Raw genomic sequence first — 25535 nt, 5'->3', positions numbered from 1 at the left:
CAATGGTAATTAAAATATTGGTAATAACAGCGATGGTTGTAATAGTAGCAGCACCAAGTCACTGAACATCTGCTTTTCACCAGACCCTAAATCAAGTACATTGCTTTTATTTAGTTATTTAATTTTTTGAAACAGGGTCTCACTCTATTGCCCAGGCTGGAATGCAGTGGCACGAACATAGCTCACTGAAGTCTTGATTTTCCAGGCTCAAGTGATCCTCCTGCCTCAGCCTCCTGAGTACCTGGGACTACAGGCATATGCCACCATGCTTAGCTATTTTTTTCTATTTTTCCTAGAGATAGGATCTCCATATGTTGCCTAGAGTGGTCTCGAACTCCTAGGCTCAAGTGATCCTCCTGCCTTGGCCTCCCAAAGTGCTGGGATTACAGGCATGAGCCACTGCACCCGGCCAAGTACATTTATTACAGCACAAATAAATGTGGACTGAACCTATTTTGCTAAAACAACTGCTGCTGTAGCCTGAAACAAGTGCCAGTGAGGACTGCAGCTATTGTGCAGTGCACAGCCTACGCCACTGCACACTACTCTGCAAACCCTTGCAGTACCTGATTCAGCGTCTTCTGCAGATGTGGTGTGCCCATGCGGTCAGCCATGTGCCGGTAGGCCGGGTGGGAGAGGAAGAACTTCCTCTCAGCTGCCAGCGCCGCACGGATGTCCTTCTTGCCCTCAATATCCTTCTGGCTGCGGTTCACCACGCCAATGTAGCCTGTGGGGAGAGGCAGTCAGGGCAGGGGCAAAGCTAGGTGAGCCAAGTGGACCTGGCATGGGGATGGGCAAGATTCAAGTATAGAGATGGATCCTGTCCCACAAGGCACTCACAGACTATGTCATAACATGTTACTCGGAAACAACACAGAGGATGCGAATGCACATGGCAGCTGCGAAAAGCAACGTTAAGTATTTGGAGGAAGGAGGGATCACATCCAGCCTGTGTGTGCAGGGACAGAAAAAAGCTCTGGGGCAGATGAAATCTACAAGCTGAGATTCAAAGACAGGTAAGAAACAAATCTCGGCCGGGCACGGTGGCTCAAGTCTGTAATCCCATCACTTTGGGAGGCCGAGGCGGGTGGATCATGAGGTAAGGAGTTGGAGGCCACCCTGGCCAGCATGGTGAAACCCCATCTCTACTAAAAATACAAAAAATTAGCCATGCATGGTGGCGCCTGACTATAGTCCCAGGGACTCGGGAGGCTGACGCAGGAGAATTGCTTGAACCCAGCAGGTGGAGGTTGCAGTGAGCCAAGATCATGCAACTGCACTCTAGCCTGGGAGACAGAGCAAGACTCTGAGTAAAAAAAAAAAAAAAAAAAAAAAAAAATCTCAAGGCCAGGTGCGGTGGCTCACACCTGTAATTCCAACACTTCAGGAGGCTGAGGTGGGTGGAACACTTGAGCCCAAGAGTTCGAGACCAGCCTGGGTAACATGGCAAAACCCCATCTCTACAAAAATATACAAAAATTAGCGAGGCGTGGTAGCACATGTGTATAGTCCCAGCTACCTGTGAGGCTGAGATGGGAGGATCACCTGAGCCTGGGAGTTCGAGGTTGCAGCAAGCTGTAATCACCCCACTACACTCCAGCCTGGGAAACAGAGCAAGGCATTGTCTCAAAAGAACAAAGAGAAATAACATCTTAAAAACAAGAGCAATAGGGAACAGCTAAAATCCACTATCAAACAAGTATATTTTAAACAGTTGGGTACATCAGGGTATTCATGTCCAGAGAGATCAGTGGAACCGAAAGAAAAGTCCAAAACTACACCGAGAAGGAGGCAGAACTGAAAGTTAACACTTCAACGTATGGGGGAGAAAAGCTGGATAATTCAATGCATGCTGTTGTAAAGAATCCTAGTGGAATGCCTGTCATTCCACTCCTGGCTAGGTTTTTGTTTCGTAGGTTGGTTTTTTTTTGTTTTTTTTTTTTGAGACAGAGTTTTACTCTCATTGCCCAGGTTGGAGTGCAGTGGCGCAATCTCAGCTCACTGCAACCTCCGCCTCCTGAGTAGCTGGGATTACAGGCGTGCGTCACCACACTCAGCTAATTTTTTTTTTTTTTCCAGTAGAGACGGGGTTTCACCACGTTAGCCATGCTGGTCTCAAACTCCTGACCTCATGATCTGCCAGCCATGGCCTCCTAAAGTGCTGGAATTACAGGTGTGAGCCACTGCGCCTGGCCTATGCTCCATTTTCTTTGCAGTGGGGTTGTGCATCTTTTCTCTTGAGAAGGGGAGAGGTGCCTGTCATCTATCCTGTAAGGTCTTGTGAGATGTGACTGCTCTTCATCCTCTCCAGATCTCTCTCAGATCCAAGAGGGAGGAGGGAAATGGAGACATGCCAAGGTGAGGTCACAGTAGGAGACCCAAGATCTGAACCCAGATCCCTGTGAAGACAAAATCACCATCACCTGTGTGACAGCACGAAGAAGGAAACAGCAGGGGCCAGCAAAAAGCATCTGGCTTGGATTTGGGTTGATTTACTTATTTAAGAGATAGAGTCTCGCCCTGTTGCCCATTCTGCATTGCAGTGGCACGATCATAGCTTACTACAGCTTTGAACTCCTGGGCTCAAGCCATCCTCCCGACTCAGCCTCCTGAGTAGCCGGGAGTACAGGCACATGTACCATCGCACACGGATGATTTTTTTTTTTTTTTTTTGAGACAGAGTCTCACTTTGTCACCCAGGCTGGAGTACAGTGGCGCAATCTCAGCTCACTACAACCTCCGCCTCCCAGGTTCAAGCAATTCTCATGTCTCAGCCTCTCCAGTAGCTGGGATTACAGGTGTGCGCCACCACACCCGGCTAATTCTTTTTTGTATTTTTAGTAGAGACAGGGTTTCATCATGTTGGTCAGGCTGGCCTCAAACTCCTGACCTCAGGTGATCCACCCGCCTTGGTCTCCCAAAGTGCTGGGATTACAGGCATGAGCCACTGTGCCAAGCCTGTATGATTTTTCAAGAGAGAGATGGGGTCTTGCTGTGTTGCCCAGGCTGGTCTCAAACTCTGGGCCTCAAGCCATCCTCCCAACTGTGCTTTCCAAAGTCCTGGGGTTACAGGCATGAGCCACCACGCCTAGCCTGGGTTCCCGTAAAGCAGCAGGAGTTGTGAGTCATTAGTACGCCAGGAAAAAGGGTCCGGCGGGAGGGCTTCTGAAGCCTGAGGTCACAAACCAGGAGCAGGCCTACAAGTGAGCTGAGAGTGGAAGCGCCTTCGTTCTTGGAAACAGGAAGCAAGGCAGAGAAGGGCAGCCGTGGACATCAGTGAGTCAGGAGGAAGGGGAAGAGGCCCATATCACCAAATCCTCAGCCCAGCTAGTACCCACAGACCCTGAAGCCCCTTAGGATCCAAGGTGGAGGCCTAACAGTATCCAAGAGCAGCTGGGTCAGGGTGGCTGTAGTAGGGTGTGGGGTTGGGTAGGGTCTGCTTTCCTCTTTAGCACCAGCAAATCCTCCCCAAACCTTAGCCAGTCACAGATTCACTTCTCAGCCCCGGATCTTCACAGTCAAACAGGGTTTTGAATTTAGCCCTGACCACATTCTCCTGGGATCCGGGGTCACCTCACCACTCAATGTCTCAGCGGTGCTGGGGGATGGTGGTAACCAAGGTCTGAACTTTTCCCCACATCTATCTCAGACATCAAGGTGGAAAACCCAGGAGTAAAAGAAACGGTCTAAGTGACTGTGGCTAAGCATGAAGGGAAAGGCCGGAGATGCCTGCAGCTTAGAGTAGATCCCAGAGGGCAGGAATGGTTTTTAAAAAACACAAAACAAGGCCAGGCACAGTGGCTCATGCCTTTAATCTCAGCACTTTGGGAGGCCGAGGCAAGTGGATCACATGAGGTCAGGAGTTCGAGACCAGCCTGGTCAACATGGCGAAACCCCGTCTCTACTAAAAACACAAAAATTAGCTGGGTGTGCTGGCGAGTGCCTGTAATCCCAGCTACTCAGGAGGTGGAGGTTGCAGTGAGCTGAGATTGCGCCCCTGTACTCCAGCCTGGGTGACAAGGCAAAAACTCCATCTCAAAAAAAAAAAAAAGGAAAAGGAAAGGAGATGTTATAATAGAAAGTAATTTTAAAAATTAATTACAGTTATAAACCCTGGGGAGCCGGGAGCTGCGGAAGATTCACGAGTGGCTGTCTGGGGGAAGTGTGGCTGCGGGTGAGTTTAGTTTCCTCTTTCTATACACTTGTTTTCTAATGTTCCAGAAACCAGCAGGTGTTAACTGTGCACTTGAAAAATGAACGCATACAAATCAGAAGAAAAAGATACATATGCTCAAAGGGAAAAGAAAGAAGGAGTTACGGTGAAATGGAGAAGCAGTGACTTCCAAGCAGGCAGAGAACAGGTGCCAGGGTTTCAGTAATGATAAGGACCCCACCCATCCTCCTGCTTCCCCAGTCCCTGCAAAGCCACACCTCTTCTCAACGGGAGCAACTTGTTCTCCAAGACGTCCCTGGCATCGGTGCCCTCGTCCATCAGGTCAAGCTTGGTGATGACACCGATGGTCCGCAGGCCTGAAAGAGCCCAGAGGTCAGAGGTCAGAGGTCAGAGGCTGCCACCAGGAAAGAGCGTCGGCAGCTGCAGGCCACCTGGGGTCCATTCGGCCGTGAAACTTCCAGGTCACATCACCTGGGAAAGCCAGAACATCACAGGCCTGGACCCCAGTTTCTCACGTGTTGAATGAAGATGGTCACAGCCCTGATCTCACAGGGAGGTCATAAGGGTGAGCCTAGCACATGGCAAATACTCAACAAATGCTGGCCTTTATTGTCACTTGTGTTATTAAGGACAACCTCTGCTGCTGCAGGCTTGGGGAAACCTCATGGAAACATGATTCCTGGGCCAGATTTTGATGCTGGACTCTCCAAGTGGCAGCAAAGTCCCAAGGTACCATTTGAGCCTGACGCGACTGTTTCCAGGGCCACCTCTTGCCTGAATGGCTAAAATCCCACTCTGGAAACCATCCCGTCCAATCCCACCTCTCCACAAGTCATTCCAGAGTCAAGGATGTCCTCCTAGCAAAGCCTCACCTCTGCAGGTCAACCGCCCCCACGGGGGCTGCGGCCTGGCTCTGTGCTGACCGTGTGTGTTTTATGTGTGGCATGTGCATGAGACACTGGGGACAGATGGAAGTCAGAGTGAAGATCTCTGGTGGGTGCCAACTTGGGCATCAAGGGGGCCACAGCTGTGCCCTCCCTGGGGCCCCTTCCTGTTCACATTCTGCAGTGAGGGTTCAGTAGAGGGATCTGATTAGAGGGGCCCCGGGGCGTCAACTCGAAGGGAAATAGATGATCTCACCATGCAAAGACCAGACGTTTAACAGTCCTCACATCAGCTATCTGGGTGAGGACTGAAGTTCCCATTCTGACTAAGAGGGGACCGTGTCTCAGGGAGCAGAGGAACAGCTAGACAGGACCTGAGGTCGCCTCTGGGCCATGAAGTACTGGACCCTTCCTTCAGCCCCAGGCTAGCTTCCCACCCTGGCAACATGGGCACTGCCATGTCCAGGGAGGACTGTCCAACTGCCACACAGTGACTTCCCAGGGGATGCCCACCAGCACTGCTGGTTCTCGGAGGAAGTGCTGTGTTCTAGGAGGCCTTTTCCTAAAGTGGCCATGAATCGAAGAGAACACCAGTGACTTGAAACCAAGGATGCTGGACATGTCCCATGCTCAAGGCACCTGGAAGAGGGGACTGCTGCCCTGGGCTCAGGGTTACCTTGGGGATCGACCTCTTTGGCCAGCTTGAGGGCGTCGGAATTGGCCAGGTCCATGTTGGCAGGCGTGACGGCCAGAATGAGGCTGCTCTCCCGGCTGATGAACTGTAGGATCATGTCCTTGATCTGGTACTCGATGTCTGGAGGCTGGTCGCCCACGGGCACCTTGGTGATACCCGGGAGGTCGATGAGGGTCAAGTTCAACACTGGGAGGGAAACCAGAGGGAAAGGCACTCAGAGCCAGGAGAGGGGAGGCATAAACAGGCCCGCAGCCACCCAGCTGACTACCAGAGTTCCTGCGCAGGGCTCAGACCTGAGGATGCCGCCTGACACTCCACCTGAACCACACCTTGGATCCAGTAACTCCCCTTCTAGGATCCCATCCTACAGATACCCTCTACCTACTCCATTTCAATGACGCAGTTCTAAATCAGGACAGTTCAGACTGGAATAGATCTAAAGGACTCAATAAATTTCAGCCCATCCATTCAGCCAATACCGAAGAACCATTATGGACAAACACATGAGGCTGGGCACGGTGGGTCATGTCTGTAATCCCAGCACTTTGGGATGCCGAGGTGGGTTGATCACTTGAGGCCAGGAGTTCGAGACCAGCCTGGCCAACATGGCAAAACCCCATCTGTACTAAATACACAAAAATTAGCCGGGCGTGGTAGCACACACCTGTACTCCCAGCTACTTGGGAGGCTGAGGCATGAGAATCACTTGAACCCGGAAGGTGGAGGATGCAGTGAGCTGAGATCGTACCACTGCACTCCAGCCTGTGCGACAGAGCAAGACTGTCTCAAAAAAACAAAATCAAAAGACAAATGGATGAGGTCGGGCACGGTGGCTCATGCCTGTAATCCCAGCCCTTTGGGAAGCCATGATGGGTAGATCGCTTGAGCTCAGAAGTTCGAAACCAGCCTGGGCAAGTTGTTGAAACCCTATCTCTACCAAAAATGTAAAAAATTAGCCTGGCACAAAGGTGTGCATCTGTTGTCCCAACTACTCAGGAGACTAAGGCGGGAGGATCGCCTGAGCCCAGGAGGAGAAGAAGTGAGCCAAGATCGCACCACTGTACTCCAGCTTGGCCAACAATGTGAAACTCTGTCTCAAAAAAAAAGAATAAAGAAACATTCTGAGAGGCATACAAAAAAAAAAAAAAAAAAAAAAAAGCATAGGCTGGGCGCGGTGTCTCACAACTGTAATCCCAGCACTCTGGGAGGCCAAGGAGGGCGGATCACCTGAGGTCGGGAGTTCAAGACCAGCCTGACCAACATGGAGAAACCCCGTCTCTACTAAAAATACAAAATTGGCTGGGTGTGGTGGCGCATGTCTGTAACCCCAGCTACTTGGGGGACTGAGGCAGGAGAATCACTTGAACCCAGGAGATGGAGGTTGCAGCGAGCTGAGATTGTGCCATTGTACTCCAGCCTGGGCAATAAGAGTGAAACTCCATCTCAAAAAAAGCATAAATGATTTTTATGTTATGCTAATAATTTAAGGAAAAGGAATGATAAACACATACACAATATATACATAGATACAATCACAATTGCTTACATATGTTTTTTGCTTACACTTTTTTTTTTTTAAAGATACAGGGTCTTGCTATGTTACCCAGGTGGAGTGCAGTAGCTATTCACAGATGTGATCATAGCTCACTGCAACCTCGACCTCCTGGGCCCACACGACCCTCCTCCTGACTCAGCCTTTCAGGTAGCTTGAATGACAGGTGTGTGAAACCATACCCAGCTCAGGTTTGCATTGTCATCTGAAGAACCTAAAATATGTGTGCAAAACTGGTTGACAAGGTAGGTTTTTGCGATATACCTTTCAGTAATTTTTGAATTATGAGCCACATGCAGGCATCATTTATTGAAAAACAAATTTTAAAACTTACAAGGAACCCATAGTGGTAGCAATCTGTGCCTCCGGGCTAGAGGATGTCTATGGCCTGGGGCTGCTGTTTGAATGCAGAGTTTTAAAATCAGGATATCTGGCCGGGCAAGGTGGCTCCCAGCACTTTGGAAGGTGGATGCAGGCGGATCACCTGAGGTTGGGAGTTCGAGACCAGCCTGGCCAACATGGCGAAACCCCATCTCTACTAAAAATACAAAAAGTAGCTGGGTGGGCTGGGCGTGGTGGCTCACACCTGCAATCCTAGCACTTTGGGAGTCTGAGGTGGGCGGATTGCCTGAGCTCAGGAGTTCAAGACCAGCCTGGGCAACATGGTGAAACCTCGTGTCTACTAAAAATACAAAAAAAAAAAAAAAAAAAAAAAATTAGCGAGGCAGGGTGGTACACACTTGTAATCCCAGCTACTCGGGAGGCTGAGGCCAGAGAATTGCTTGAACCCGGGAGGTGAAGGTTGCATTGAGCGGACATCGCACCACTACACTCCAGCCTGGATGACAGAGTGAGACTCTGTCTCCAAAAAAAAAAAAAAAAAAAAATTGGCCGGATGCTGTGGCTCACGGCTATAATCCCAGCATTTTGGGAGGCCAAGGTGGGCAGATCACAAGGTCAGGAGTTCGAGACAAGCGTGGCCAATATGGTGAAATCCCATCTCTACTAAAAATACAAAAAATTAGCCAGGCGTGGTGGCAGTCACCACTAGTCCCAGCTACTTGGGAGGCTGAGGCAGGAGAGTAGCTTGAACCTGGGAGGCAGAGGCTGCAGTGAGCTGAGATCATGCCACTGTAGTCCATCCAGTCTGGGTGACAGAGCGAGACTCCATCTCAAAAAAACAAAATTAGCTGGGTGCAGTGACGCATGCCTGTAATCCCAGCTACTTGGGAGGCTGAGGCACAAGAACTGCTCGAACCTGGGAGGTGGAAGTTGCAGCAAACAGAGATCACGCCACTGCACCCCGGCCTGGGCAACAGAGCAAGACTCTGTCTCAAAAGAAAAAAAAAAATCAGGATATTTTACAGAAGTCTGGTTCTGGTCTCCTTGAGGCAGCAGGAGATCTGGCTGCCTTGAGGCAAGTGGTGGCTGCCCTTGGTAAAAGGGGGAAACAGCTGCAATCACCCACCTCTCCCAAACAACTTCACGCTGAGACAGAGGTCTGGGTACTACATACCTCGCACAAGTGGGAAGATACAGATCGGGGGGCTATGTGCGTGTGAATATCAGCTGTTTGTGAATGGGCGACATGAACGACCATGAACGACCGGAAACAGTCAGTGATGGGTCCCCACCCGTGCTGCCTACCGTGTGGCGAGTAGACTCGAAGGTTGATGGGCACTGGGGAGATGCCTTTGTTGGTCCCCGTCACCCTGTCGGTCTCTGCTTCAATCTCCTGCCGGACTTCATCAAAATCTGTAAACTTTTTAGACTTGCAGTGCAAAAACTCGGCATATTCTGGAAAGGGAAGAGAGATGCTGAAAATGAGAAAGAGCTGTGGGCAGGGCGCGCATGGGCGGCGGGGAGAATGCTTTGTTGAACGAAAAGTAATGACCCAGGCCGGGCGTGGTGGCTCACGCATGTAATCCCAGCACTTTGGGAGGCAGAAGCGGGCAGATCACGCGGTCAGGAGACTCAGACCATCCTGGCTAACATGATGAAACCCCGCCTCTACTAAAAATACAAAAAATTAGCCGGGCGTGGTGGCACACGCCTGTAGTCCCACCTACTCAAGAAGCTGAGGCAGGATAATTGCTTGAACCCGGGAGGTGGAGGTTGCAGTGAGCCGAGACCGCCACTGCACTCCAGCCTGGGTGACAGAGCGAGACTTCGTCTCAAACAAACAAACAAACAAACACCAATAAAATAAAATAAAAAAGAAAATAATGACCCAGTCATTGTCACTCTAGGAATTTAGGAGTGAGAGATTCATTCTCATGACAAGTGTCTTGGGGCAGGCAGGGGTTCCTACAGACTGAATAGACTGAGCCCCTTCCAGATCCTGACGATTATATTCCCATGTGGCACTTTGCAAACTATTAATATACATCACGACATATTATGAATCCCCAAAAAAAAAAAAAATCGACAGGTAGACATGACCAATGACCAAAGTTTCTTTGGTTTCTTTGTTTTGTTTTTTACAGGCAGGATCTCGCTGTGTCACCCAGGCTGGCGTGCAGTGGTGTGATCACAGATTGCTGCAGCCTTGAACTCCTGGACTCAAGCAATCCCCCTGCCTCAGCCTCCTAAAGCACTGGGATTACAGGCCTGTGCCACCATGCCCAGCCATTTATTTGTTGATTGATTGATGAACAGAAGAGGAAGTGCCAGGATACATCACCCAGAGAGGGTGAGTCCATTTGATGAAGGTGATGCTGCAAAGCCTCCCTTGCTGTGGGTCCCAGTCAAGGGAATTCGATGCCTAAGTCCTTGTGGGATCATGGTCCACGAGCACATTCCAGCTCCACAAAATCCCCAGGGGTATTTCCCATGGCACTCACTTCTCCTTCTTCCCCAAGGAGCCCACAAGGTATAGGGAAGGGGCACCCCCGCCGACCCCTCAGAGCTGGTCTTGAGTCTTTCCTTCTCCCACCGGCTATTCAAGAGGGTCCCCTACCTAGACACAAACTCCCCGGGAGAAATGCTTTCTGGGCATAACCCTGAGTGCATGTAAGACCTGGGGGTAACTGAAAGCCACAGCGAGACTGAGATGAAGGGGAACAAGATAAGTAACTGACAAGCAGTGTGGGTCTCACCAGGAAACCAGAGAAATCCAGTCCCAAATCACAGATTCAGGACAAAGCAAATATAAAGCATGTTCATCACGGAAGGTGGCTGCCGAGCACACAGGTGTCCACTGTACAAAGCCTTGACGTTTCCAGATGTTCGAATTTTCAGAGTAAAATGTTGGGGAGGGGAAATCCCCAAAGCTCAGAGATCACAGCTACTGTAGTGATGCTAAAAATAAGGGGGAAACGGCTGGGCACAGTGGCTCACGCCTATTATCCAGCACTGTGGGAGGCTGAGGAGGGTGGATCACTCGAGCCCAGGAGTTCAAGACCGGCCTGGGTGACACAGTGAGACCCCGTCTCTACAAAAATGTAAAAAATTAGCCAGGCATGTTGGCGTGCACCTGTAGTGCCAGCTACTTGGGAGGCTGATATGGTCTGGCTCTGTGTCCCCACCCAAATCTCATCTTGTAGCTCCCATAATTCCCTCGTGTTGTGGGAGGGACCCAGCAGATTACTGAATCATGGGGGCGGGGCTTTCCTGTGCTATTCTAGTGAGAGCAAATAAGTCTCACGAGATCTGATGGTTTTAAAAATGGGAGTTTCGGGCCGGGCGCGGTGGCTCAAGCCTGTAATCCCAGCACTTTGGGAGGCCGAGATGGGCGGATCACGAGGTCAGGAGATCGAGACCATCCTGGCGAACACAGTGAAACCCCGTCTCTACTAAGAAATACAAAAAATAGCCGGGCGAGATGGCGGGCGCCTGTAGTCCCAGCTACTCGGGAGGCTGAGGCCGGAGAATGGCGTGAACCCGGGAGGCGGAGCCTGCAGTGAGCTGAGATCCGGCCACTGCACTCCAGCCTGGGCTACAGAGCGAGACTCCGTCTCAAAAAAAAAAAAAAAAAAAAAAAAAAAAAAAAAAAAAAATGGGAGTTTCCCTGCAGAAGCTCTCTCACTCTCTTTGTCGTCTGTCATCCACATAAGACGTGACTTGCTCCTCCTTGCCTTCCGCCATGATCGTAAGGCTTCCCCAGTCCAGCTGTGTGGAACTGTAACTCCACTAAACCTCTTTATTTTATAAATTGTCCAGTCTCAAATATGTCTTTATCAGCAGTGTGAAAATGGACTAATATGAGGCTGAGGTGGGAGGATTGTTTGAGCCCAGGAGCTGGAGGTTGCAGTGAGCTATGATCTATGACCACACCACTGCATTCCAGCCTGGGCGACAGAGCAAGACACTGTCTGAAAAAGAGAAAAAAAGAAAGGGGTAATAAGTCACACTGGCAAAGAGGTCAGAGACCTGACCTGCCACAGAGATGCAAAGATGTGCACTGCCCTGTCGTTTTTAACAGTAAAAAAACGAAAATGGTGTCAACGTCCACCAGGAGGAGACCTGGCAACATGAACAACACAGCCATGCCATAAACTGCCTGAAGCAAAGGCAAAAAGGGAGATGAACGTCCAGCCGGGTCTAGAATCTTCAAGGCAGAAAGAAGAGTGTGAGGAGGTTCACCGTTCCATCATGGCTACCAAAGAAACTACGGTGCTCTGGCCGGGCCCTGCGTGTGATCCCATAGCACCTCACAAGTCCCCTGAGAGGTAGGCATCTCTGAGATCCCCATTTCAAAGATGAAAAAACAGGCCCAGAGAGGTTAAGGGCCTTGGGCCAAGTTCCGTGATGGAGCTGGGAATTGGAACTCAGAAATTCTGGCTGCAGGTAGGGGCTCCCAAGCCAGACAGCCTTTGTGAGGCCACCAGAAGTATCTTCACCTCTCTGCAGGGTCAGGCAGAGACTCAGTGGGCTCCGATGACTGAGGACCGTGTCCGGCACAGACACTGGCCACCAGATCAGGGGCAATGAGGACGTCTGCTGGAAGATTCAGGATCCCCACCCCCACCCCCAGCCCTGCTATCAGCTGACCCGGTTGCCAAGGACAGTTACACTCCAGCCTTCTGGAGGGACAAGGGGAAACACTCAGCCGCTCTTCCTGTAGCAGCCACTAAAAATGGAACAGCTCCCAACCCCCCACAGCAAATCTCAGTTCTCTTCTGGCTCCAGGACCCCAGCTCAGCCCCGAAAGAGACCATCTCCTTTCAAAGAGTGCAGGGGCACATGGCATGGAAGATGGGCTGGTGGCAAGGACACACGCCCTCTCCCTAGCAGGCCTCTGTGCCGCCAAGTGTGGTGTCCACAAAGCCCAGCCCCACCTCCTCCTACTCCCGGGCCTGCCTGGCTACCACCTCTCCCGGGAAGACCTCCCTGAGTGGGGCATCTTGGTCCCTTCCTCATCAGAGCCAGCTCACTTTGGATTTTATTGATGGGACCAGGACCTGCGGCTGCAGCACCCCAGAGCCCAGCATGTGGAGGCAGCACGCTGTGTGCAGTAATGAGCTCAGTCTGTAGCCAGAGGGCCTGCCCAGGTCTCAGTCTACTGGTCTATAAAATGTACATCATAACAGGCTGTGTGAGGACTCAGAGTCAACACCTGCACAGGAAGAGCAGAGCCAGCACAGTTACGGTCTGAGCAGCTGGTGGGCAGAAGGCCCCAAGGAATGATGCGGCAAAGAGAGCACCAGGGGCAGTGGGCGCCATCCTTCCCCCAGCACACACAGGCAGGAGACCAGAGAGGGCAAGCTACTCTCTCAAGTCACACAGGATACCCACCTCCTGCAGGTCTCTCTCCCCACAGCAACTGCTCCACCCAGCCCCCTCCTCCCCTGCCTTGTTTCCCCATAACACTTACTACCATCTGACACAGGGCGAGAAGTCTAATATAGAGAGCTTTGCCTTGAATGTCCATGCCACCAGGGAAGGGACACCCATCTGCCTTGGTCATTGCTGTGTCCCCAAGGGCACAGGCATGCATGTTAGGTGGGAAAACGGAGGTTCTGCCTGCCCAGCTGCCACAGGCTTCAGGGGACATTTACAACCTCTCCTTCCCCCCAGCAAGCTGAATCTAGGTGTCTGACCTGCAAAAGGTTCCCCTGGAACCTCAGGCCATCCTCGAATGCAGCGACCAGGAAAAGAGCCCGGGAAGGACCACCTGCCTGACCCAAGTCTGCGTGATCAGGGGCAGCCCCGAGATGGGGCTGGAACCAGGCGGCCAGACCCACACGCTGGGCTTTGGAGCACAGCACCTTCCCCGGTTGTCATATGCAGGCTGGGAACCAACCGGGGATCAGAGAAGGCAGGGGCTGTTCTTTGTGATCTCTCCTCCTAGATCCTTCTGCTGTCGGCCAGCCCCTCCATGTGGGCGAGGATATGGACAGCCGGTGCCAGAAAACCAGGGTTTCTTCCCTAGTGGGTCAGTGAGCAACAGAACCACACCAGAGAAAAGGCCCAGGCACCGACCAGGTCCACCCCCGCTGCCTGCCTTTCTTCACAGGGCTCCTTGGCACGGTGGAAGTAAATGCTGAATGCCAGGTCAACAGAGGTTTTTTGTTTGTTTGTTTGTTTTGAGACTGAGTCTTACTCTGTCACCAAAGCTGGAGTGCAGTGGTGCAGTCTCGGCTCACTGCAACCTCTGCCTCCCAGGTTCAAGTTATTCTTGTACCTCAGCCTCCCAAGTAACTGGGATTATAGGCACATGCCACCACACCCGGCTAATTTGTATATTTTTAGTAAAGACAAGGTTTCACCATGTTGGCCAGGCTGGTCTCGAACTCTAGACCTCAGGTGATCTGCCCACCGTGGCCTCTCAAAGTGCTGGGATTACAGGCATGAGCCATCATGCCCAGCCCAATAGAGGTTTAAAAGCTTCCACCAGGCTGAGCGCAGTGGCCCATGCCTGTAACTCCAGCACTTTGGGAGGCTGAAGTAGGAGAATCATTGGAGGCCAGCCTGGGCAACATAGCAAGATCCGACATCTACAAAAAAATTTTAAAATTAGCTGGGCGTGGTGGCACAAGCCTGTAGTTCCAGCTACCTGGGTGGCTGAGGTGGGAGGATTGCTTGAGCCCAGGAGGTTGAAGCTGCAGTAAGCTGTGATCACACCACTGCACTCCAGCCTGGATGACAAAGGCAGACCGGAGATCCTGTCTCAAAACAACGACAAAAAGAGAAATAGAGCGGAGGGCCTAGCCTGGGGCTCTGGTGCGCTGCACGTGCTCAAGTGCTAGAGATGAGATGATTTTTTTTTTTTTTTTTTTTTTAACAATCCACTGGCCCAAAGAATCAGTCAGAGGCCTTAACACTGAGTTCCCTGTCAACTTGTCCACGGCAACCGAGGCCCAGCCACCAAGCCACTGAACCAGCCCTGGCTCTGCCTGTCCTGGTCCCTGCCATCAAGCTGCATCCCACAGCCACCCTCCTCAGACAGGGCATTTCCATACCAAAGCCTGTTCCTCCAGTTCCTCGGCAAACTGCAAAGCATTTTGACAGCTCCACACACACCCCCACTGTCACCCGGCACCCTGAGCCAGGAGGGCTCCCCGGGAGGAGAGTCAGCCCGGGCCCCCTCTGAGAGGTTCACAGCTGGCATGTGATCAGGCCCTGGGGACTCCGAAGGACCCAGCCTGGTGCACAGCGGGAATGAAGGATTAAACTGGGCAGTCGTCCCGCAATGACACTGCCAAGGCCAGGGAGTCAGCCGTCCTCGCCCACCGCAGGGCCTCCTAACCTAACTATGGGCCGACTGGTTGTACTTGGGGGTTTTTCCAGAGAGGTTCTGCCTCCCTCCAAGCCTGTGTCCTGCTACTGAAGCTGGAGCTCTGAGAGAGCAGGGACTTCGTGTGAAGCACAGTTCCCCCTAGCATCTTGTATACAGCAGCTGCTTAACTAAAATCCGTGAAAAAAGAATCTGCGCTCTAACCTAGGAGGACGTCACTCCCAGGAACCCCCAACTGGGGCCCCACTGTGCTAAACAGCCAATCTCCTGCACCTCAGGCCCTTTGAGAAGGTGTCAAGGGAGCCACAAGTGCAAGCTGCCACCTTCTCAGGGTCAGGGGGCCTGGGACATGAAGAAGCAGCCCCTTGCCAGAGGCCACAGTCACCTCTGGCCTGGTGACCCTGGAGGTCTTTGGAGCCTCCTGTTTCAAAGGAGCTTGTGGAGCCCCAGAGTGACCGATGGCCCTTGGTCAGAGGATGGCCCTCCCTGTCTTCAAAGCACAGCGGTCATGCGCCCGCTGGCACTGCTTAAGAATTTTGAAACGCCCAGGTCCAGCTGCGAAGACCTGCCTTCAACCTGACAGACAAAACAGCAGGGTTTGGGGAGGTGAGGAGAGGGAGCGAGGGAGGTGAGGAGAGGAGCGAGGGAGGAGAGTTTTCGGGGTGCCTCGTGGCTTCACAGCCTAGCGACGCCCAGCTCCGGGTTCCTACCCTTCTCTCGGCACCTCAGTTTCCCCAAAATGCAATGACACAGAACCCAGTGCCGGGGCTCCCATACAACTGCGATCAAATCCCACCGGGAGCACACAGGCGGCTCAGAGGTTAGTCTCAGGGAACCTGCAGGGGCTGAGCTAGGGTCCCAGTGCTTTGCACACTGGGGCTCTGCCCTGATCTTCTCACTATTCCCCCAGCAAAGAACACAATGACCAGGCTGGCCCTGAAGGCAAGGAGAGGAGCTCTGCCTTTCCCAAACCTGGCATTGGCAGGCGTGACCGGGAGGAACAACTTGGGAATCAGCCACCATCAGGAGACCCTAGCTACCACGCCAACAGGCAGGATCCAGTCATGCAGGACTTCCAGAGCCTTCAGCAGATCAAGAAGTGGGCCTAGCACACAGCACTTCCCATGCCCATTTAGCCCTCGAGTTCTCTCTAATCCGAGACAATACGCAAACATCTCCCGGTCCAGGACACATTGTCACTGGGAAGGTGACAGCCTGAGCAGGCATCCCAGCCAGCCCTGGCCTGACGCACACCAGCTTGATTAACTCTCCAGATACAAGGCTGCAGATGGAATGGCAGAGTGATGGATCGGGCTCCCCAGGGAAGGAGCTTGGAAGAGTAACCCCCATCACTTCCCACCCACTAGGCAAGAAGGGGCACAGCACCAGCCCTTTGAGCTCGCTCACTCAGCCCATGCCTGTGGAGCACCCGCTCGGCGCCAGGTCCTGTGCTGGGCAGAGCCGATCGGCATGCCTGCCCTTGTGTGCTGGCGCAGAGAGAGACCATTAAGAAAAAACAAGAACAAGATAACTCGTGCTGCCGGGGAAGGAAGGCGGCAAGTGACCAGGTGGGGGTGAGCAGCAGAGACACTGGCACGTAGGGGACAGGGCGTTCCAGGCGGGCAGCACAGTGAGCACAGAGGCCCAGCAGTGGGAACCAGCAAGCTGGGCCTGAGAATCAGGAGGGAGATGGATGGCGGCAGTGGCTGGGGACCAGGAGGAGGTGAGGTCCCAGAGACTGGCAAGGGCCACAAGGCCTTGAGAAGGAGGCTCGATTTGCTTCTGAGGCCAGTGGGAAGCCCTGGAGCCAGGTCCTGACATCTCTTCCCTGGTTCCTGTGAGCACACTAAAGGCCAGTTCAAGGCCAAGGGCGGTGGGAGGGGTGGCTCACAGGGCCTCACTGCACATTCCACACAGGAACAGTCCCGGGCACCTAGAGTTTACAGGGCTGCTTCCCAATGAGGGCAGGGTTCACCTACGGGCCACCAAACTTCCTGGTGGCTATGGTCTTAGTAATGTTTAAACTTCTATGGCTAGAAGTTATGGTTCACTGGAGACGGTTGGAATGAGGGCAAGCTGGGCCACACCGGGCATTGCGGGAACCAGAGGGGAACACGGGCCGCGCCGCGGGGGCCCTGTCTTTGGACATCAGGCCTCACAAAGAGACAGCCATACCACAGCCAATGGGGTGCCATGGCCACGACGGCAGTGCCACCATCACCCCCATTTTATAGATGAAGCCACCAAGGCACAGAAAGGGAAGTCACTTTACCAAGTCCGGGGCCAGTAAAGGGTGGCAGCCTGGCTCTGAGTTTGGTCACAGAGAGCCAGCTTCCAATCCCTAGGAACCACATGGTCTGGTGCATACCCCACAAGGCCCCGCCAGCCCAGCAATCACCAATGCCTGCAATGTGTTCATTTTCCTCTCCTGTTAGTAGGGCGTTCTACCTCCCACCCACCTCCCCCAGCCGGGGTGCCTATGCTGCTTAATGCCTCGCCTGGAAGATAGTCTGGACTGCCTGGCATCTGCCAGCACCACCAGGGCCAGGCCCCCATCGCCTCTTGCCTGGCGCCATGCCAGCCTCCCTGCCACTCCCTATCCCCACTCCCTGCTTGCATTCTGGTCCCTGACTGTCCCTCCTGAACATGGCGGCCAGTGGTCTCCCCACATTATGCATGCCACCCCAGCTCCCACTGCCCAAATCCTCAACATGCCTGCCAGTCCCAGTCCCTCCTGCCTTCTGGCCCCTCCCCAGCCTCACTGCCTCCCCTCACCGCTTTGCTAATGCTGTTTCCCTACCTAGAATGTTCTCTCTAGGTCCCCAATCCCAAGGTGAATCCAACAGACACTCACAGGCTGGGGCTTGGGGGCTGGGGCCACGCCAGGTGCTCACACTGCCTCCCTGGAGATCAGCTAAGGCCTAGCACCGAGTGGGCACCTACTTGGAGCAATAAGAGACTGGAGCCTGGCCGGGCGCAGGGGCTCACCCCTGTCATCCCAGCATTTTGGGAGGCTGAGATGGGAGGATCACTTGAGCCCAGGAGTTCAAGACCAGCCTGGTCAATATAGCAAGACTTCATCTCAATTTAAAAATCTGCCAGGCGCAGTAGCTCATGCCTGCAATCTCAGCCCTTTGGGAGGCCAAGGTGGGCAGATCACTTGAGGCCAGGAGTTCAAGACCAGCCTGGCCAATGTGGTAAAACCCCATCTCTACTAAAAATACAAAAATTAGCCAGGCTGGGTGGCATGTGCCTATATAGTCCCAGCTATTTGGGAGGCTGAGGCAGAAGAATTGCTTGAACCTGGGAAGTGGAGGCTGCAGTGAGCCAAGATCGTGCCACTGCACCCCAGCCTGGGCCACAGAGCAGGACCTTGTCTCAAACAAACAAACAAACAAAGGAGAGTGAGACTGAAAATGCCATGATTGGGCGGGGCTGAGGGGTGCAAGCTGGGACGCAGGAAAGAATCCCACCCATGTGGGACACCCCTGGAACTCTCTTTTGAATCAGCCCAACAGGATGCAACTATGTATCCACCTCTACCACAGCTGCCACACCCACCCCCCACCTGCCCCCACCCCTTCCAGCACCTACTCCTGGCCTCCTCCAGGGCACGGGCCTCAGCACTGGCCCCTGTGGTCCCTTTTCCACCAACAGCCACAGGGATCTGGTCAAGTCACACCTTGGCCTAAGGCCACATTCCCCCAAGAGTTGGCTTAAGGGTGGGCTTTAAAGACAATGTTCCCATGTGCCCTAAGGCAAGTGGTCAGGAAGCCTCGCCTCCCTCCTCTGTAAGGTGGGGACAGACATCAGGAACCCACCATCGTTCATCTGGGTCAGGCACTGGGCAGGTCTGCGCTCTGTGCTCCCTCCTGGCCAAGGCTCTCTGCCTGCTTCTCTCCCCTCCGCCCCGACATGTATTAAATAACGTGTTCTTCAAGGTTAACAAGGTGGTGTTATTGTCATCACTGTCCAGACAGGAAATACAGTGGCGGTCCCTCCCTAGAAGCCGGGTTGGGAACCTGGGCAGTCTCCGCTCCAAGCCTAAGCCAAGCAGGGCAGGCTCTCCCAGTGGTGTGGCCAGGAACTAGCAGCATCACCAGGGACTCATTAAAAATGCAGTTTGCAGCCGGGCCTGGTGGCTCACGCCTATAATCCCGCACTTCGGGAGGCCGAGGTGGGCAGATCACTTGAGCTCAGGAGTTCCAGACCAGCCTGGCCAACACAGTGAAACTCCATCTTTACTAAAAACACAAAAAATTAGCCGGGCGTGGTAGCTCGCGCTGTAGTCCCAGCTGCTCAGGAGGCTGAGGCACAAGAATCGCTTGAACCTGGAAGGCGGAGGTTGCAGTGAGCCGAGATCACCCGCCACTGTACTCCAGCTTGGGTGACAGAGTGAGACTCTGTCTCAAAAAAATATACACATAAATAAAATAATAAAATAAAATAAAATAAAAATGCAGTTTGCACATCTGACCCCCATCCTGCTCAATGGGAAACAGAAAACTACCAAGACTGATCTCCACAGTGACTTTCAGGACTCTGGGGTTGCCCATTCCTGGCACAGCTGATTGAACGCCTGAACCCAGAGGTGGCAGCCCATTGGCCCATCAGTGGCATACAAAATGGCAGAGCTCATAAAGAGGAGGTGGCGGGCCAATCGGCTGCTATCTCTCACTGGAGCTACGCCTTCTCGCCAGGTTGGGCGGGACCAGAGGATGAAAGTGAGGAGGCTTGGGAGGCCAAGCTGAGAGCCAGCGTTGAGGTCAGATGTGCCTGGATGCAAGTCCCAGATCTGGGGCACGCTGGAAAGGCAGGCAACCTGGCTAAACCTCAGTTTCCCCATCTGTAGAATGAGTGTGTGTGTGTCAGCTGCCTTCCCAGTGTGAGAGTGTTTAAAAGGGCCACAAGGAGACATCAACACAAACTGAGTGTTGAACGCCCAACACTCTATCCCAAGATCCTTCCCAAGGGGTTTACAGCTGGGATATACACACACCTCATGTCAGCCTCAGGTAGGAAGAATAGAAATACACTGAGACCAGGGAGGGAAAGAACAGGAAAAAATCCACACATAGGTCATACTATATTCAACAAGCTGGGTCTCCCTAAAAGTCAAAGTCTGATTAAAAAGCAATGGTAAGGCCGGGCGCGGTGGCTCAAGCCTGTAATCCCAGCACTTTGGGAGGCCGAGATGGGCGGATCACGAGGTCAAGAGATCGAGACCATCCTGGCTAACCCGGTGAAACCCCGTCTCTACTAAAAACTACAAAAAAACTAGCCGGGCAAGGTGGCAGGCGCCTGTAGTCCCAGCTACTCGGGAGGCTGAGGCAGGAGAATGGCGTGAACCCGGGAGGCGGGGCTTGCAGTGAGCTGAGATCTGGCCACTGCACTCCAGCCTGGGTGACAGAGCAAGACTCTGTCTCAAAAAAAAAAAAAAAAAAAAAAAAGCAATGGTGGCTGGGCGCGGTGGCTCACGCCTGTAATCCCAGCACTTTGGGAGCCCCAGGTGGGCGGATCACGAGGTCAAGAGTTCAAGACCAGCCTGACCAACATGGTGAAACCCCATCTCTACTAAAATTACAAAAATTAGCCGGACATGGTGGCACGCACCTGTAGTCCTTGCTACTCGGGAGGCTGAGGCAGGAGAATCGCTTGAACCCAGGAGGCAGAGGTTGCAGTGAGCCGAGATCACGCCACTGCATTCCAGCCTGCTGACAGAGCGACACTTCGTCTCAAAATAAATAAATAAATACATGAAATAAAAAATAAAAAGCAGTGGTGGAGGGCTGGCACGATGGTTCATGCCTATAATCCCAGCACTGTGGGAGGCTCAGGCAGGACAATTGCTTGAGGCCAGGAGTTCAAGACCTGCCTGGGTAACATACTGAGACTCTCATCTCTACAAAAAAAAAATCAGTTGGGTATAGTGGTGTGTGCAACTGTAGTCCTAGCTACCCAAGAGGCTGAGGCAGGAGGATTGCTTGGGCCCAGGAGATCGAGGCTGCAGTGAGCTATGACTATACCACTGCACAGCCTGGGGAACAGAGTGAGATGCTGTCTCTTTAAAAAAAAAAAAAAAAGTGATTATGGGGAGGCTGCTTTAGTGAAAAGAGAAGAAGAGATAACAAAAGAGTATAGGATGGGATTAAGCAGAGCAGCTGTAACACCAGCCAGATATCTGGGGGACAACTGGTGACATGCTGAGTAGGGACTGGGACGTGGGTGACATGCAGGAATGACTCCTTCTCTGGGGTATGATTCTGGGACTGTGTAGGCAGGTGTCTTTATTGCACGGGGAGGTGCACTGGGGCGTGAAGGACGGATGTGTCACCATGTCTGCTACTGACTTTGAAAGGGTTCAGCAAAATCGGTTTATCTATGACATATGGAAAGCACACATGGGGCCGGTGCGGTGGCTCACGCCTGTAATGCCAGCACTTTGAGAGGCCGAGGTGGGAGGATCACTTGAGGTCAGGAGTTTAAGACCAGCCTGGCCAACACGGTGAAACTCTGTCTCTACTAAAAATACAAAAAAATTAGCCAGTCATGGTGGCGGACGCCTGTAATCCCAGCTACTTGGGAGGCTGAGGCGGAAGAATCGCTGGAACCCAGGAGGCGGAGGTTGCAGTGAGCCGAGATCGCATCACTGTACTCCAGCCTGGGTGACAGAGTAAGACTCTGTCAAAAAAAAAAAAAAAAAAAGAAAGCACACATGGCACCTGGAATGGCATTCTGGTCACAGCTGAGGGCTTGCAGTGTGGGTGTGTAAGTGTTCACTGAGCCGTTTTTCAACTTCCTCACACATGTGGACCATGTGAATTCAATGTCCAATGACAGGCCAGGACCCAAGTTCCACCCTCCGCCCCCAGTTCCTCCTGGCCACCACACATCCACATCCACTTCCTGCTGAACCTCAGGCCACCCCACCTTACCTGTTTTTGAGAAGATGAGCTGCAGAATGAGAGGCCGCCGGGTGACGATTCCTGAACCGCGGGGGAGGAAGTCCCTGTGAGGGGGGAAAGGGACAGAAATTACTCACGCGTCCGGATTGAGGGGAGGAAGTGTGACCACATGTGGTGGAGCAACTCTGTCTTGCAATTTGGGTGACCTCAGCAAAGGCACCAACCTCGGCTGGGCCCTGGGGAATGCTCTGGTCTTGGAGAGTCCTGAGGTCTGAAGAGCTCAGGAGGGTCTGCATGGAATGTCATGGTGACCAGAACCCTTTCCCTCTGGCAGGCTGTGCCCCACCCCTAGCACTCCCAGGGGGCCCATTCCCTGGTATGTATTTGTTACATTTCCCCCATACCCAGGAGATCAACACACTTCCTATGTGTTTTAAATCAACACGATGCCACATGCATATGGGTAAAATACAAGGAAAGTTATTGAAGACAAAACACGATGTGTTTCATGTCCAGAAAAGTCACATCTACAGAAGCAGGAGACGGAGCAGTGGATACCTGGATGTGGGAACAGGGGGTGACTGCCAATGGAGGGGAAGGAGCTTTCTGGGGTGATGAAAATGTTCCACATGTGGACTAAGGTGACGTTTACTAAAATTAAATGTAAAAGCCTGGACAAGACAGTAAGACCCCATCTCTATAAAAACTAAACTAAAGTAAACTAAAATTAGCTGGGTGTAGTGGCCCATACCCGTGGTCCCAGCTACTAGAGAGGAGGATGGCATGAGCCCGGGAGACTGAGGTTGTACTGAGCCACGACTGCACTACTGCACTCCAGCCTGGGCAATAGAATGAGACTCTGTGTGAAGGGAAAAAAAAAAAAAAAAACAAGGGCTGTAAAATGATTAAAGACCATTAATTCTGAAATAGATCAATTTCGCGGAATGTAAATTACCACTCAATAGAGCGGTTTTTTTTTTTTTTTTTTTTTGAGACGAAGTCTCGCTCTGCCGCCCAGGCTGGAGTGCAGTGGCCGGATCGCAGCTCACTGCAAGCTCCGCCTCCCGGGTCCACGCCATTCTCTTGCCTCAGCCTCCCGAGTAGCTGGGACTACAGGCGCCCGCCACCTCGCCCGGCTAGTTTTTTGTATTTTTTAGTAGAGACGGGGTTTCACCGTGTTAGCCAGGATGGTCTCGATCTCCTGACCTCATGATCCGCCCGTCTCGGCCTCCCAAAGTGCTGGGATTACAGGCGTGAGCCACCGCGCCCGGCTCAATAGAGCTGTTTAAGAAAAATACATATCCTGGCCAGGTGCAGTGGCTCACGCCTATAATCCCAGCACTTTGGGGAGGTCGAGGTGGGTGGATCACTTGAGGTCAGGAGTTCGAGACCAGCCTGGCCAACATGGCAAAACCCCGTCTCTACTAAAAATATAAAAATTACCCAAGTGTGGTAGCACGCCCCTGTAATCCCAGCTACTCAGGAGGCTGAGGCAAAAGAATCGCTTGAACCCGGGAGGTGGAGGTTGCAGTGAGCTGAGATCATGCTACTGCACTCCAGCCTGGGCAACAGAGCAAGACTCCATCAAGGAAAGAAGGGAAGGGACAGACGGGAGGGAGGGAAGGAGGGAGGGAGGGAGGGGGAGGAAAGAAGGAAGGAAGGAAGGACAGACGGACGGATGGAAAGGACGGAAGGAAGGAAGGAAGGAAGGAAGGAAGGAAGGAAGGAAGGAAGGAAGGAAGGAAGGAAGGAAGGGTGGATGGATGGATCAATTCCATGTCTTTCACAATGGAAAAGACTCAGGCACAACCGCCCCAGAAGACATAGGGAGTAGCCTGCACCAACTGACCGTGACTACACCAGGATTCCAGCAAGGAGGAGGACAGGAAGACATCCTGTACACTCAGAAAGGAAAACGAAAGCTTCCCAGTGAGCACTGAAGTAGAAACAGTAGGCTCGGGGTACATTAAAAGGCTCAAAAGGAAATTCTGTTGTTTCATACAAAATGGTGAAAGGTTCTAGGCACAGGGAATTTTTCTTTTCTTTTTTTTTTTTTTTTTTTTTTTTTTTTTTTTTTTTTTGAGATAGAGCTTCGCTCTTGTTGCCCAGGTTGGAGTGCAGTGGCTCAATCTCAGCTCACTGCAACCTCTGCCTCTCGGGTTCAAGCGATTCTCCTGCCTCAGCCTCCCAAGTAGCTGGGATTACAGGAATGCATTACCATGCCTGGCTAATTTTTTGTATTTTTAGTAGAGACAGGGTTTCACTGTGTTGGCCAGGATGGTCTCGAACTCGCCCTCAGGTGATCTGCCCACCTTGGCCTCCCAAAGTGCTCGGTTTACAGGAGTGAGCCACCGCACCTGGCCGACACAGGGAATTTCAAACAGGTTCTGCACCTCGATGAATGTCTGGATTGTTGAAAATTTGTACAGGACACAGGGCAATGGGTATGGTACAGCTGTGTCCTGCATGGAACGAGACAGACAGCATCCTGGGTCCCTGAGCGAGTGCCACTAGCACTACAGCCATTCCCGGTGGCAGGTGGCCCTACCCATGCTGGGAACCCCTGACAGGGGTGCTGGAGGCTTCCAGGAGACCTGTTTCTCAGCTGGGGCTGGGCACTGGAAATTCCTGGGAATGTACTACCCAGTGGGTGGAGTCGGGGGGAGATGTGCTCTTGCCTGACTGATGGATTCCAGCCTGTCAGTCAGGAGGCTGTCCCACCACTTCTGCAGCGCCTCCTCTGGCTGGGTGCAGACACAGCAGTGACTATACAAGTCAGCCCACGCCCTCAGGGGGCTCGCACCCTGGACTGCATGAAAAAAGGGATCTTCATGGGCAACAGGGCTATGAAGGCCCCCACGGGGGTGCTGCTGGCAGAGCAGGGCTGAAGTTTTAGAAGCAGCCTCCAGTGGTCAGCGTGGGGGGCCTGGGGGTGGCGGTGCTGGGGATTACGAGGAGGAGGCTGGTCATCCCTGTCAGAGCAAGGCCACCAGCTGGGATTTAGGGATGGATTACAATAAATGTAAGCTTTAGCCAGATTATTAACAAATGTAAGCTTTTAAAACCCTTCTCTGGCTGATGCAGGGGAGAGGGCAGGAGCAGGAGGCAGGTGGGGGTGACTGCTGTGGTTCAGGTGAGTGACATCAGGGGTGAGACCAGGGAGATGGCAGACAGGGGCACGGAGGGCAGTGGACAGGCCCTAGGCAGATTCCAGGGTGGTTTGGGAGGTGGATGGTCACAACCTGAGGGCAGGCTGGATGGAGAAGAGCCAGGAGGGTGGGAGGAGGCAAGAGAGAGGGGAGCACCCTGCAGACACTTGCAAGGCCCTGGGGGACAGGCTCTGGCATCTGCATCCTGTCTCTGCAGCCACAGGCAGCACAGTCAGCTCTCCAGGCCTGGAATGCTAGCCGCACTCCTGAGGATGACAAAGAGCCCAAGGACCCTGCCAGCCAAGCACTAGGCCTGTCACACCATGTGCCCCAGTTCACACTGATGCCTGAGCTGTACTCCCCTTCCATCAGCCTCCCATTTGGCTGATGACGAGCCTGAGGCACAAAGAGGATACGAGACTTGGACAACGTCACAGCTCATGGCTTGCATGAGGAATGAACCTTTCTCACTGGCTCCTGAGCACTTGGGCGGTGCTGG

At 52.8% G+C, this 25535-nt stretch overlaps 1 protein-coding gene across 8 annotated transcripts in view; it reads right to left on the bottom strand.

Moving 5' to 3' along the window:
- Positions 1–25535, bottom strand: part of DNM2 (dynamin 2) — a 106484-nt gene that overhangs the window by 44066 nt on the left and 36883 nt on the right. For all 8 annotated transcript variants that reach the window (XM_025366076.1, XM_025366068.1, XM_025366070.1 and 5 more), the window contains exons 2-6: positions 21918–21991; positions 8952–9101; positions 5735–5938; positions 4432–4530; positions 567–727 (exon numbers count right to left, since the gene is read on the bottom strand). In XM_025366076.1, coding sequence (XP_025221861.1) covers positions 567–727; positions 4432–4530; positions 5735–5938; positions 8952–9101; positions 21918–21991 — 688 coding nt within the window. The remainder of the gene's footprint in view (positions 1–566; positions 728–4431; positions 4531–5734; positions 5939–8951; positions 9102–21917; positions 21992–25535) is intronic.

The sequence above is a fragment of the Theropithecus gelada genome, chromosome 19 (genome assembly GCF_003255815.1).
Source record: "Theropithecus gelada isolate Dixy chromosome 19, Tgel_1.0, whole genome shotgun sequence".
Classification (NCBI taxonomy): Eukaryota; Metazoa; Chordata; class Mammalia; order Primates; family Cercopithecidae; genus Theropithecus; species Theropithecus gelada.
This window is presented reverse-complemented; position numbering and strand designations above follow the sequence as displayed.